Source organism: Artemia sp. Qi Xiang Cuo, chromosome 8, assembly GCF_049724085.1.
Source record: "Artemia sp. Qi Xiang Cuo chromosome 8, ASM4972408v1, whole genome shotgun sequence".
NCBI lineage: Eukaryota > Metazoa > Arthropoda > Branchiopoda > Anostraca > Artemiidae > Artemia > Artemia sp. Qi Xiang Cuo.
In genome coordinates, this window is record NC_142801.1 from 53850936 (window position 1) to 53865771 (window position 14836).

At 35.5% G+C, this 14836-nt stretch overlaps 1 protein-coding gene across 1 annotated transcript in view; it reads left to right on the plus strand.

Moving 5' to 3' along the window:
• The window catches only part of Mi-2 (chromodomain-helicase-DNA-binding protein Mi-2 homolog), a 155925-nt gene extending 142669 nt beyond the window's left edge, over positions 1–13256 (plus strand). The window contains exons 27-31 of the mRNA XM_089093591.1: positions 1296–1636; positions 4017–4182; positions 6082–6276; positions 8361–8538; positions 12991–13256. Of these exons, the coding sequence (XP_088949717.1) occupies positions 1296–1636; positions 4017–4182; positions 6082–6276; positions 8361–8538; positions 12991–13160 (1050 nt within the window). The 3' untranslated portion in view covers positions 13161–13256. The remainder of the gene's footprint in view (positions 1–1295; positions 1637–4016; positions 4183–6081; positions 6277–8360; positions 8539–12990) is intronic.
• The last annotated feature ends 1580 nt before the right edge of the window (positions 13257–14836 follow it).

Consider the following 14836-nt stretch of genomic DNA (forward strand, 5'->3'; position numbering starts at 1 on the left):
AGGGGCGGGGGCTCAACCCACCACCTAGCTATGACTGTTTGCTAAAAACATAATAAAGCGGATATGCTAAGCTAAGTGTTCTTAATAATAGACCCAAATGAGGTTCAAAAATACGTTAAAGACAAGAAAATAATTTAGAAATGCGGTGTTTTGTAATGAAGTTTAGGAAGCAAATAAAGAAACTGAACGAATAAGGACACCCCAGGCTAAAAAAGGCTATATGGTCGTATGGGAATTGTTATACAGAATATACTTTATAAAAATAAATTGTTAGAAGACGCAGTTCAAGAATATTAAACGGAGCCGAAGAAAGTGAAGAGAAGCTTTGAAATAATTAAACTATTGTCAGAAAATTAGACAATTGGTTTTAAAAAAGAGAGAAATATACATCTTTTATATATATTTTCCTATATTCTTCATTTTATACACTATATTCTTGTATTTTTTATATTTCATATTCTATACATACATATTCTATACTATATACATATTTTATTACATATTCACAAAAAAGTCACGTTTCTATGTGAGAAGGGGAATTAGTTTGTTGGGTTATTTACAACTTATTTCCTCTGCATCTCTGTGTAATTTAGTATTGTTATTAAGAAAAAATATGGATAGACAGTGTAGCTGATACGTAGATCTGAAGAAGGGGTTTTGATCTGTCTAAAGTTCCCTCGTTTTTTGTTCTTTTCATATTTAAGTAGGATTCATTTATGGGTTTGGGATAATCTTTCTTCTTTTTCTGTGGTATATTCTCGAGAAAAAAGCTTGTGAAAGAAGACACCATATATAGAGACAAATAATTGGTTACGCACACGAAAATAGCCATGCAACATAGTCAGAACTTCGTACACATTTTTGAACAGGATCCATTTTATTTCTAAACTATTAATTAACCTTGTTAGATGACAATAGTCACATAAGATAGGCTTATGTAAAAAATTAAATGGATTGCATTGAGATCTTAATTGTTGTTGACTGCTTTTGGAGGCATTTGGAATGTTAGACTTGACTTCAGTAATGCGTTGATGAGATAAACGAAACCATGGTCTACATGATTTTTTAATAGTCCTATTTTTTGTGTATATCCTAAGGGGGGGGAGTAATCGGTCATTCTCTATGCATGTGCACCTACACGAACACCATCCTTCACCCTTCCAAGTTGGTTCCGTATTTTTGGGTATTCTGACTAGAGTTTTTTTGCCTAGAGTTTGTTATATTTCTTTTTGATTTAGTAAAGAGTTTTCCAAGCTAGCAAAGAGATAGCTAAAATTTAATATCTTTTTTTAAAGCCTGAGATAATTGCACCAGCACCGTCTACTCCCGCTCCTCCGACACCGTCTACTCCCGCTCTGCCAACACTGTCTACTCCCGCTCCGCCAACACTGTCTACTCCCGCTCCGCCAACACCGTCAAACGAGAACAAAAATGAAGTGGAAACGGAAGAGACAACAAAAGTAGTAGAGGAAACTCCAAAGCGTTTGAGAAAGGTGATTGACATTGAAAGCGAAAAGGAGAATAAAGATTTCATGTTCAATATTGCAGACGGAGGTTTCACAGAATTGCATACTCTTTGGCAAAATGAAGAAAAAGCTGCTGTACCAAAAAGGATATATGAGATCTGGCATCGTCGGTAAGTTTTTTTTTTTTTTTTTTTTTTTTTTTTTTTTTTTTTATATATATATAAGAGATGTCTTATAAATTTCCATGAGGGTACTCCCTAACATTTAATCATTATCATTAACATATATAGTCAATCTGTACTTGCCCCAGTTAAAGATAGGAATTAAAATAAAGGATAAAGAAGTGTGCTTTCGTCTTCCCTTTCTTTATTTTACCTTGTCTTTTTTGTCATTTCTTATACCTAAGGGGGATGCGCTTCAAGTGCTAAAATGGAATGAAGTAATATTATTAGACATTGTCTTTGCGTGCTCTAATCTTGACTCTTTTTTGGGTAGGGAGAGGGGTCTTGTAATTTCCCCAGAGGGTTTGTTGGAACGCTTGAAAAAATTACGTGATGCTTCGTGCAAGTATCCAAAATCTTGGGATTTTGTATGATTTTTTGACAGAACTCGAAGGGGAATGTGTTCCGGGAGGGTTCTTATTCAGATGTCTTCTAATTTTTCCAAGCTGTATTTGGGAATGATTTTAAGCAAAATTGCATTTGTTTGAGCTATGGTGAATGCAAAACTATACTGCTTGTGTTTTGTTTTTCCGTGATTTTATGAAGTTAGCTAGTTGAGCTCCAAATGTAGTAGACGATGGTCAGGCAGTGAATAAGTAAATCTACATATCGGAGTGTGTTTTGGTCTGTAGTCTAGTCTGACCTTACTCATCCAGATTTGTTAAAAACTCATGAATGAAAACGAAGTTTGACTTCTGTCAGTCATATTTTTGTAAATATTAGAAATTTATTGTTCTTTTTTCTGTTAAGTCAAGTTTTGTTTATTTTACACTAGAAATTTTTTATTAAATATCAATCATAAACGTGACATGTCTACAAAAAAAAATGAATCTACGAAGTGACTTTTAATGTACCTTTATTAATTCAAACATCTATAAATTATTCTGTTGAAGAAGGATAGACTTTTTCTTCTTCTTCTACAGAAGGAAAGCTTCTTCTTCTGTTGAAGAAGAAGCTTTCTGCTAAGAAATGATTGCACAAATCAGATAATCCATTTTGTCTCTTAAACTTGTCTTTTTAAACTTTGTAGAAATGAACTTAATTGCTGTTTATACCAGGTGTCGAACTTTGTTGCTTGGATATCTGTTTGTTAGATAATTTATTCCACAGGAGAATTAGTTCTCTCTCCTTTAAGTTTTTTCAACTATTAAAAAGAAATAATTAAGATGCATCATAGTAATTTCCTAGTGAGGGAGATGTATATTTAGTATAACAAACAAAAAATAGAACTCCATTTTAACGGTCATCCTGAGAAGTAAATAACCTATCCGAGAGAGTGGCAAAAGTATAGTAACGAAATAAAAACAAGATTACCAACCTAGGTTGCTAATCTAGATTGTATAAAATATACATCTAAGCAATTCCATCAAATCTGTTATTATATTCATCCCCCCAGAGCTCGTCCTCCCTAAGCAACACCTGAAAAGGGATCAATACCTAGATTGCGGCACTTTGTGACAGAACCGAGGCACATATTTTGTGCTATTATAACTTTTATCCATTTTGTAGTCGAAAAGATCCGATGTATAATGGGCCGAATATGTTTATTTTTCTCTGTAAAATACAATGGCAACAATCATTATTGATAGTTTTTGTTATATACTTTCATTTTTCAAATTTTGCTACGAATTGTTTGTTTTGGTATTCTAAGTAATATATCTGAATTTCTAATTATAAAAAATTGGGGAAATAATCTAGTTTTTTAATTTTAGAAATAGTCTTAAATGATAAGAATGAAACGAAGAAATTTCCCTGAGTGAAAAATTTACCAACTTATAGTTTAAATCACAAAGTAATGTCGTTGAGATCCATCAAAAATCTAATTTTTCATAAGTTTTAAGAATTTTTTAAGAATTATAGCTACATTTTCCTAAAGATTCTAACTTCTAATAAGTTCTGTAACTATAAATTATTCAATCGCTTTGTTTGGCAAGAATTTTTTTTTTCTTTTGCCAAGATTTAGAAAATCTGTTTAAACACTAAAGTCTTATTAGTAACCTAGTCCAATTCCACTTGAAAGATCATCAAAAATACTAATGTTTTTTCGTGTCCTCCCCTCCATAAGCAGACCCGTTCAAAGAGGGTGGGGGCAGGGGGCAGCTGTATCGGGTGTCATGGCGGGGGGGGGGGCAGGGGTGTTGCCCACTTTGATCCAATTTTTCAGTTTGATTTGGATTTTTTTTGCTTATACTTGAGTCAGGATGGGGGACTGTAATTAATTTTGCCCCGGGAACCACCAACCATAAGAAGCGCTCTGCCTATGGGGAGACCTAAGTAAGTTTTTGATACCTCTAGAACGGGAAATTGAATTCGTTCTCTCTCTTTGTAGTCATGACTATTGGCTATTAGCTGGTGTTGTCACCCATGGTTATGGTCGCTGGCAGGATATCCAGAATGATACACGCTTCAATATAATAAATGAGCCATTCAAAATGGATGCTGGCAAAGGAAACTTCCTAGAAATTAAGAATAAGTTTTTGGCAAGGCGATTTAAGGTGATTATCCATTTTGTATTTTGTTTAATTCTTCCCTTTTAGAAATAGTTCTTCAGTTTTTATTTAAAAGCCTAATTTAGACAAAAGTCTTAGGCAAGGGTTGCTTCTATTCTCTGTAATACTCGTATTTCTAGTTTCTCTGCTGATGATTGCCATTGAATCTATGAAATTCCATAATTCCAGTTTTATTATTTAAATGATTGTTATTATTATTGTTAATACAATCCAAATAGTTATTTCAGAATTATGACTATATCAAATGGAGTTGGTTCTCTTTAGTTTATTCCACCCTTAAAGACTTCTCTCTTTCATAAATTCTATTTTTGTCTATATTGACCTTTTCTGTAACATGTTCTACTGTGCCTGGCAAATCGTGTGCGACCGACATGCCACTGATTTTATGCCCTGTTGAACTGCTATTTTTAAGCATCTGTAGGACCTTCTGCTTAAAGAAATATACATATGGACTTGATGGCATAACACCCTCCGGGAGTTGGTTCCAGATAAATTTTTCATTTGTCTGGAATGAACTGGTCGCAGTCCCGTTTGTTTTCTTCGTCGTGACAGCTCCCTCCCTCCCGCTCTCTCTCTCTCTCTCTCTCTCTCTCTCTCTCTCTCTCTGCCTCTTCTCCCTCTCTGTCTGCCTCTCTCTCTCTCTCTCTCTCTCTCTCTCTCTCTCTCTCTCTCTCTCTCTCTCTCTCTCTCTGCCTCTTCTCCCTCTCTGTCTGCCTCTCTCTCTCTCTCTCTCTCTCTCTCTCTCTCTCTCTCTCTCTCTCTCTCTCTCTCTCTCTCTCTCTCTCTCTCTCTTTCTCTCTCTCTGTCTGCCTCTTCTCCCTCTCTGTCTGTCTTCTCCCTCTCTGTCTGTCTTCCCCCCCTCTCTCTCTCTCTCTCTCTCTCTCTCTCTCTCTCTCTCTCTCTCTCTCTCCTCTCTCTTCCTCTCTTCCTCTCTCTCTTCCTATATATATATATTAGTTCTTTTTTGCTGCACTCCCCAGAAGCGGTATAAACCTTTCATAACCTTCTGCAGTCTAAAGTCTTCGAATCCTAATTTTTTTTTAAACTTTTAGTAGAAAATTTTGCTTGCTTGTATTCCTAAAATAATATCTTTTGTATAGATTTTAGTGGTGTTATTGCTCAATGTTGCTCAGCGAATTTAAATTTAGTTAGTTTTGGTCTTTTGATGTCCCAAAGCATTAATTGCAAGTAAATATTTCCTATTGTTCTCGGTCCCAATAGTATAATCAGCCCCAATTTTTCTTTATACAGATCCAGAATTTACATAACAATTTGATAAGTAATTATATTTTATAAATTACAAATTTGTGCACTTTGTGTTTATTTTCAAGATTATCACAATTATTTTCTTTTTCAGTAATAAAATAATTTAGTCTTCGAAAATTTTCTGATTTCAACGAATTTATTTCTCAACGAATCTCTTATGACAGGTCACATTCCTGACTTACTGAGTATAGTAAAGGACAGAGTATATTTAGTACTTATGATGTGTCTAAAGCCAGAAATTATGTTATAAACTAAACAGGGATAAGCATCTATTTTGACGTACATGATAGGTCAAATTTTTATCCTTTTTTGGTTTCGAAGTATAGCAAGATATAACCGGAATACCAGGCACCTATGTAAAAAGGGGATAATGATTATTTTAAATACGAATAAAAAGTTTTACGCGCATTATTGGTCAAACTGTTTTGCTTTTTCAGTTTCAAAATAAGGTGAAGTATTATCTGCATACTGAATTTTTATGATTTTTATGATGCAGTGAATTATTTCTTGAAAATACGGAAAGAACTCTATAAAAATACTACTTGGGAGTCGTTTCAGCTTATAATAGTACTTCTGTGAAAAATGAGGCCGACTTTCTAATCTGTTGTCTTTTTTCAGTTGCTTGAGCAAGCGCTAGTAATAGAGGAGCAACTGCGGCGTGCTGCTCAGTTGTCACTCACTCAAGAGCCAGGAAATGTGGCAATGACTCTCAATGCTCGTTTTGCCGAAATTGAATGCCTTGCTGAATCTCATCAACATCTGTCGAAGGAAAGTTTGGCGGGTAACAAACCAGCAAACGCTGTTCTTCATAAGGTGGGTTAACACCAATATTTTAAGTATATGCAAGTTTTACTGCTTAAAGTATTAAGTATACTTAATGCTTTAACACAAAGTATAGCCAATATTATACTTTAAAGTTGAATGTGAGCTGAGAGTCAAGAATTTCACACTTAAAATAATGAATCGTAATAATTCTTACTTTTAAGTGTAAGAATTTCACACTTAAAATAATGAATCGGATTCAATGTGGAGATTAATTTTACATTTCAAGTGTTGAATGTTAGCCATTGCGTTTCAAATTTAAATGTTAGCCGAGATTGGCGCATTCTTAATTTTAAGATAATGAAGTAGATTCATTAAAAGATCGATAGCTGAACTGGCAAGCCAGGACAAAATAAAAACAAAAATCTCACGAAGAAGAACAAAACAACGGGTATACCATCAATGGAATGAAAGGAAAAAACGATAAAGGCCACGGATATTTCGCCTCTATACAACTAAGCGTTTTCAGCTCTAAATATAGAAGAGACCAATTAAAAGAAAAAAGATAAAATATATATATATATATATTTATATATATATATAAACAATTCGAGTAACACGCACAGTTGCTTTTGTTTTTGTCCTTTAATTTTTTTGTCTGTTTTATTTTTATCTTTTAATTATTTATTTTTCGTTTCTTTATCCTTCTGTTTTGCAAGATCTTATCTGGGTAAAATCTAACATCAAGACGGGTATATATATATATATATATATATATATATATATATATATATATATATATATATATATATATATATATATATATATATATATATGTGTGTGTGTATATATATATTACCTTAGACCTTAGGTCCTCCTGTGCCACCAGAGGCACCCAGAGATAAAAAGCCAAGAGATAAATAACTTGTATATGACAGGAGAAAAAGCAAAGTTGTTTCTCTGTTTTACCCTTGGCTGTACCTATATATTCAGGAATCCAATCACATACTTCATCAGCGAGTTAATCGGAAGTATCACTTGAGCCATACTTGCACGTAGGGGAGGTGATCTCACTCTCTTCCAGAAAACTAAAAAGTGCCTTTAACTTGAAATTGCACTTTCTCTGAGTTTTCTATCCCTGTCCCCAATGCACTCCGTGTATAATGCTGTGTAGTTATATATACCTTCTTTTCAAAACAAAAATTAATATAAAAATGTTCATATTGTTATTCCTCTTTTTCTTCTCTAAGATTATCATAGATGCTCTTTTTAAATTCAGAGACAGAGGTAACTACTAATCTAAATGAAACAAAATGTTAAACCAACCTATTCAGGTATCTTTAATGTATCTTTGCGTTAAACTTTGGGAAATATTTTTCAGTAAAGAAACCCTCAATGTAGTGTTTCTATCAAACTGCTGTTGCGCAAATCAAATCGAAGAGTTACACGTCAAATCCCAGGTGTCAGCTTCTTTCAGGTATCCAAAGTGTCATTCAAATCTCATTGGAATGGAAATTAGAAGTTCTAGCGTCCCTTCTAGCGTCTCTTCTCAACCCAGGCTTGAATCTTAACATACCTAGTGGAAATCTCTCCGCGGAACAGTATTAAAAATTATTTGCCGTTGAGGGCTGGGTTATTATCTTTAGAATAAATAAACTATAGCATTTACAGTAGTCTAAAGTCTCTCAGAAAAAGTATTTGATTCTAGTCTAGTAATCGAAAACGAAGTTCTGATTGTCTTAGTATCCGAGTAATCGGAAATCAGGCTGTGATTAATGTGTTCTTGTTTGATTGTTTTTTTTATTTAGTTTTGATTTTCCACGTTTCTTTACAATAATAACCAAATTTTTCAAATCCAGGAACGAACAGTAGTTGGATAGACACACTACATCGAGAGTTTCTTTACTGAAAGATATACACCGGACACATTTTTTATGCCTAAAATTCGCTTCACCAAGCGAAACTTGGTTCCCTGGTACTAACGTTAAATATAAATTATACAGTGTAACTTATAAATGAAACCATAAACACAATTTAGTAAATTAAATTATATAGTAAAGTTAACTGTGGTTATATTTACAATTAATCAAACGTTAAGAATTACATTAAATAATAGATGCACTTTCATTCTTTAGGTTCTCAATCAACTGGAAGAGCTTTTATCTGACATGAAATCCGACGTTTCTAGACTTCCCGCGAGTCTTGCACGCTTGACTCCAGTTGCCCAACGACTGTATATGTCCGAAAGATCCATCCTATCAAGACTTGCTGCTGGAGCAAACAAACAACCGCAACAGCAACAAGAACAACCTGGTAAGCAGATCTTTTTTTCTTTTTTTTTGCAAGGTACTTGTGCCTCAACATAGCTGTGGTCGTATCCCATACTTAGCCCTCATATACTTCCGTGTGCCTCGGTCCAACTTTCATGAGAGTTTCTACAAATAGCTACTTAACCACCTATTGACCAGAACAATTTAGATGTACCCCGTGTTAACTGCTACTAATAAGAATAATTATTGTGTTCTATTGAATGCAGTTTGAGTATCAGAATAAATTTCCTTCAAAAAAAAAAAAAAAAAGATAACCTTGTAACCCATAGAAATCTTAACACTAACCAAAAATATTGGTAACTTATATTGATAGATAAATATACCAAGAATTTTCATCTGTAAAATGAGGACTTGTAACTTATTAAGCTCTGAAGTACAATGAAAAAAGAACTTTCATATGGGTAGATCAAGCTAGTCACAATGTATAGTTTCTGAAGTGGCAGTTCATACTCAATGAAAAACGGTTTAAATCTAAAAAAAGTAGATATCGTAAATATGTTCTTAGCACGCCCTAGCAAATAACGCTTTAAATTCCCGATTCTAAGTGAGTAGGATGTTTTTTTTTTTTTTTTTTTTTTTTTTTTTTTTTCTTAATTTGTTTTGTTTTGATGCATATGTAGGTATACAGAGGGCTCTTTAGAGTCCAAATCCTTACGAAATGTCCACATTTTTCCAGTGCCCCCAATTTTTTGTTTAATTTGGTCCTTTTCCGGGATTTTGATAAACCGGGTGTAACAGATTTAATAGGTGTTTTTATTCTTTTAAGCTTTATTTGCAAATATATCAATTTATATGGCGCAGCTCATCAGTTTTTTATGCAGAAGGTAAGTGTGCTGCTGTGCCAAAGATTGTCTTTGTAAGAAAGTAATGTATTACAAATATAACCTAATATCCAATATTTTTTGGCTACCATTAGAGATGTTTGAGCTAAGCCTTGGCTCTGTTTCTGTTTTTGTTTCTGTTTTTGTCTATCCTGTTTCTGTTTTTCATAAAAAACAACAGAAAACAGAAACAGGTCATGTTTTTGTCGGACCTGTTTCTGTTCTGTTTTTGCTTAACCTGTTGTTTTTTCCGTTTCTTTTTTTTCCTGTTTTCTGTTTGTGTCATTTTACCGAGCGCTTGAGTTTGCTCTATTGTCTAGCCGATAGAGGTCAGCGAACTTGTGTGCTGCTATCTGGCGGCGAAAGCCGAAGCGTCTGGATAACAAAAGAAGAAAACGAAAAGAAAGGAAACAAGTCAAGTGTGGTCTAGTATAATAAGGAATAAACGATTCAGAGAAGTAAAAGGTCAAGAGTAAGCTTGAATTTGCATTGCTGTGAATGTGAATAAACTCAGGTGATCAGAAAAGGTTATGCATTGCTGTGAATGTGAATAAACTCAGGTGATCAGAAAAGGTTAGCCATCCCTGGTCTGAAGTGAGCTGAGCCTTAAAACTGCCTTAAATAGTTCTTTCTATATTCATAAGGAGGGGGCAACCTTGCAGTAACTCTGCACTACCCCAAGAAAATAAGTGGACATTTGGCCGTCCAGAGTTGCATATTACACTTCAACCGCTAGACAGTTAGACACACAGCTTAAAATATACTTGCAGCTATCAGAGTGGCTATGAAAAAATATGCAATTGAGGACAAAGTATTTTGTGTAGTATCTGACTCTAGTTTAAACGTTGTTAAAACCTGTTATCTGGGGGGGGGGGGGGTGAATGGTCTTAATGCTTTGATCCTTTCCTTCACCTGTGTGTAACCAATGCTCTCAAGTTCTAGGGAGAAATTGAGGTAGAGCAAGTAGTTAAATGTGAATCTGATGATGAAGTAAAAGAAGGCTCTAGCAGAGAGCAAAAGATTTGTGCAGCTGAAGATGACCTACGCGATGTCATAGATGAGGATATTGCTGACACCGCGTCTGATATGAATAATCTTGACGAGTGGGTCAAAACTGCATCTGACTCTGAAAGTAGCACTAGAGACATAGTGCCAGTGTCAATGATTGCTGCACTGTAGAAGTTGCGTAAGCCCTGGAGTTATTGAAAAAAATTGAATATCCAATATGACATATTTAAAGGGCTTTGAAAAGACATAGGGCTGAATGGCCATATCCCTTATGACAAGAAAGTTCGCTGGAACAGCATACAAACCATGATCAGTTCCTCCCTCCAGACAAAGTCTACCCTCCAGAAATTTTATGACCAATAATGTTCGGGTTATTAAGATCAGAGAACTAGATCTGTCCGAGCAGGAATGGTTGATTCTTCAGAGCACATCTAGTTTTTTGTGCTCTTCTGAAGAGGCAAATAAAATTGCCAGTGGATCTATCTACACAATATCGAGCGAAGCGTACAGGCTGGTAAGGTTTACGAGGCGAGATCGGCGAACCATCTCGAAAATTGTCTCAAGGATCACCTCTTGGTCCAGTTGCAGAAGTACTTCATTCACAACTCTAAATTTAATCTGGAGTGTTACCAACGTTTCGCTTACTTGGGTCCATTTGCCTATAGAAGAATGACTTTAGTTGAGAGAGTGGCGGCCAGACAGTCACTCACGAGCTTACTTAGCAACTCATGTGAACTCGCTCCCTTAGGCAAAAATAGAAATACGAAAGAACTAGAGAGTCTGATTGAAGTTAGTGATTAATTGACTCTGTTTTCAAACAAGACAAGACTAAAACCCTCTGTCGAAAGATCAGATTCTATAGCAGGTAGGAATACGGAAAACATAGTCAAAGCCAATAAGGAGAGAGTTCCCGTCGATCTTATTGAGTGCCGACGAAATGGCCAGTTGGTAATTAAATATTTTATTTATCTAGCTAGTTCTTGTAACTAATGCTTTGTCAGCTAAGAAGAAGCTCTAGTCTAACTCTAAGATATTCTTCGGAGATTGAGAACCTGGAGCTCAATATTTCCTTTAAAGTTGGTCCAAAACAGAGTAAGAAGCTTGCACTACCGTTGACTTAGACTTGAAACAAGTTTTTAGAAAAACTATTCTATGCAAACAAATTATATGATGCTGGTTCGGCGATGCTTACTATTACCCACGTTAAACTTCAATGTAAATCTTGATCACAAAACAAATTTCCCTTATTTTCCAGAAAAACTCCGACATCTCTCGGAAATGGCGTTGGATCGAAATAAAAAGTACACCATTGAAATTGCCATAGTCGAAAACCCCTAGCCGGAGGTTTACAGTTCCCGGCCCAAAAACCAAGAAAATTGTATTTTAGCATGGATAGCACTGATCTGTCTCCTTTTAATTTTTTTTCTTCTTCTTTTATTCTCCCAGACGGTAGCGGGTCACTGGATGGTCGTAGAGAGACGATAAGGGGCTCATTCGGAAAATTACATTTACAGCTAGTCCCCTTTTTGTAAATTGAGATCAATACTGCCAGGTTAAAGGGTTTTTTTCACCTCCCACTGTGCTGCTTACCAGAATTGTTGTTCTTTTTGGTAATTGATCCGTTCGGCTTTTGGAGTCAGAGTCACATCCTGGAGTTCACAGTGTCTGCTATCGGTCATCTTGTGGTCCTTGCCACGAGTATACCGAGTGAGCAGGCATCTAAGTGACAAGTTCAAAGTTTGAACTTCAGTTTGTGTTCCTTCTATTTCATACTCCGTTGTTCAACATCTTCAAGTGACAAGAACAAAACCGTGCTGTGTCCAGGTCCTCTGATAGGTTTTAGAATCGCCTCTGCAGTCGGGGTCGTATTGTATGCGGATGTGGTCGATTAAAAGAGATGGATTAGTGAATATCGGACGGTTTCGTGGAGGTTTCTTTACGCCGGTTTGGGAATTGCAGCGTATAATCTTGCCCAGTATAGATGACAGGGTGCGACATCCTAAAGAAAGAGGAAGAAAAACGAAAACAAAATCATCGGTTAAAACAGCTGTTTATTTTATAGAAACAGCTGGTTTCTGTTCTGTTTTTTCCAAAAACCGAACAGAAAGCAGAAACAGGTCACCTGTATTTGACAGACCTGGTTCTGTTTCTGTTTTAAGCCTAATTTAACAAATAAACACAAGGTAGCGCCAAGTGATTTAGAAACCAAATCGTCAACTTTTTGTTAAGGATTTAGCGGCAAGGCCCTTTGCAACAATGGAAATTCTGAAATAATTTTGAAAATAAAAATTAAGTGATCGTATACAAAAAGCTCTTAGTTTTAGAAGCCAATTTGAGTTACCTAAAGTATGCTTAAATATGTTACCAATGCGGAAACACGGACACATTTATACATCTAATGTGTGTCTGGGATAGGTGGGGGGAGGGAGGGTGGTTCAATCAAGCAAGTACTGATTGGCATTATAAAACTGAAAAAATACATCTTCAATGTCAATTTTCTTTGATGTTTGTTTTACAGAATTTTTTCGTTCGATATATGAGCTTGTTAATCAGTGTAGCACTTTTACCCTTATTCTAGCGAACTATGTGAAATAATTTTTTTGCAGGTCTATCATTGAACATGTTTCCAGCTTCAGTGACTAATGGTCACCTTCCTGGTCCTTTTGGAAGTATTGATATTACCAGCTTTAAGCCTCAGTACACGATACCTGGGCAAACTGCACCTCAAGCAGCATTCCCTGGGACTCGGCCACCTGCCACTCCTGAAATGAAATAAAAATTGCCAATTTTACTTCTAGATTATGTTCTGAACTTCGTTTTTGTGTAGCTTTTTTATTTCTAGATTAATAGGATCCATAATAAATCCTTTTTCTTATAATCAGTCCGTGATGTTTTAGGTTTTACCATTTGTAAAACCCATTCTTCTTTCTTTTCTTCATCGTGCATCTGCAAAGAATTGGTGAAGGCCCTAGAAATGAGACTTTAACAATACCTGGATTTAGTTAGCGTTAATTTCAGCCAATTAGATTTGTCATAGAACCTCCTGATTGGGGTCAAGAATTCTGTGGATCATTTCGGTTGACTCAGATTAGCGCTATCTTAGTTTCTGTATTAGTATTTGTCATGAAACTACTAAAACACGGAGCCCGACAGAGAACTCAGCCATCCCAGTCTACTTTATTGACTCTTAGCTTTATCGGTCACCGCAATAGTAGTGATTTAGTAAGAGCAGTGAGCCTTCTGTGTGTTTTTTTTTGTGCGTACACACTTGATATGAAAGGTGTGGTCACTTAGTGTGGAATATTCTGGAAGGTACTCACTCGCTTGGAAAATAGAAAGCACTGTTGCCCTTTTTTAAGGACCAAAAGGGGTCGAAGGGCCACATATCTCCTCTTGTCTTCTTTTTGGCCTCTGAGCACTCCTTAGCCCTCCATAGCAAACAGTCATTTTGCTCATAATAGTTGCATAGTCAAATGAGTGTACGGGCTCGAAAATATGCTTAGATAATTTTTGTTTTGTATCGGCTTGAAACTTACATCCAACAGTACCTGAGCCAAGCAAACCCTAACGCATGAAAATGTCAGTTTGGGGCATGGTTTCCCGAAGACGGGGGTTTTAAATGGAAAAACAAATATTTTCTCAATAAAAAAAAAAAAAAAAGGCATTGTGAAATCTAAAGGTGGGGGGGGGGGGCAATAACTCACTCTTGTCCTTTCCATTTCCCTGATTGGCGGTCCTATTTAAAATATATCAAAGTTGCCTTTTCCTGCTTGGCTTATGCTGTATAGGGCTGTATTAGGGTTATTTTCTATTGACGAATCTAATGGATATGGTTATGAAACACTGTTCTATTCTAGACTAGACGTAAATCTCAATGGAGACCGTATTCACTATAGCGAAACCAAGTACGTATTGATGTGTACAACAGAATTAGCCTAGAGGTTAAAAGTAAGAAAATGAAATTTATATGCTGTGGGATAGGATAATGTTGACGGAATAAATTAGAAATACTTCTTGTAAAAATACAAACTACAATCTTTTATGTGAGTAACCATGTTTAGTTTGCTTTCCTTATATAATTTGCCCGACATATCGCGATTGACGCGTGCATACCTCTTATGTGCTGTTTTAGGTAGAATTTAGTCTTGGATTGTGTGCAGTTGTTTTCCCACTGCATCAAATAGTAGAACCAAAAATATTTCCCGAGGTATGTATAGTTAAAAAGGAATAGCCGAGAGAAATAACGCATATTTAGTTTGTACATTTAGTGTGGCTTGCTACTAAGAAATACGTATACACATTGAGCTCCCTACAAATTGTCTACTTTTTATTAGCGTTTAAGTAATAGCCTATTTATCATTATTCTTTTTTATCGACCAAAGAAAAGCCTTAAGATTAGTCTTTTAAGGATTGACATCTTCCTAGATATAGGAAGTCTAGCAATATAATAAA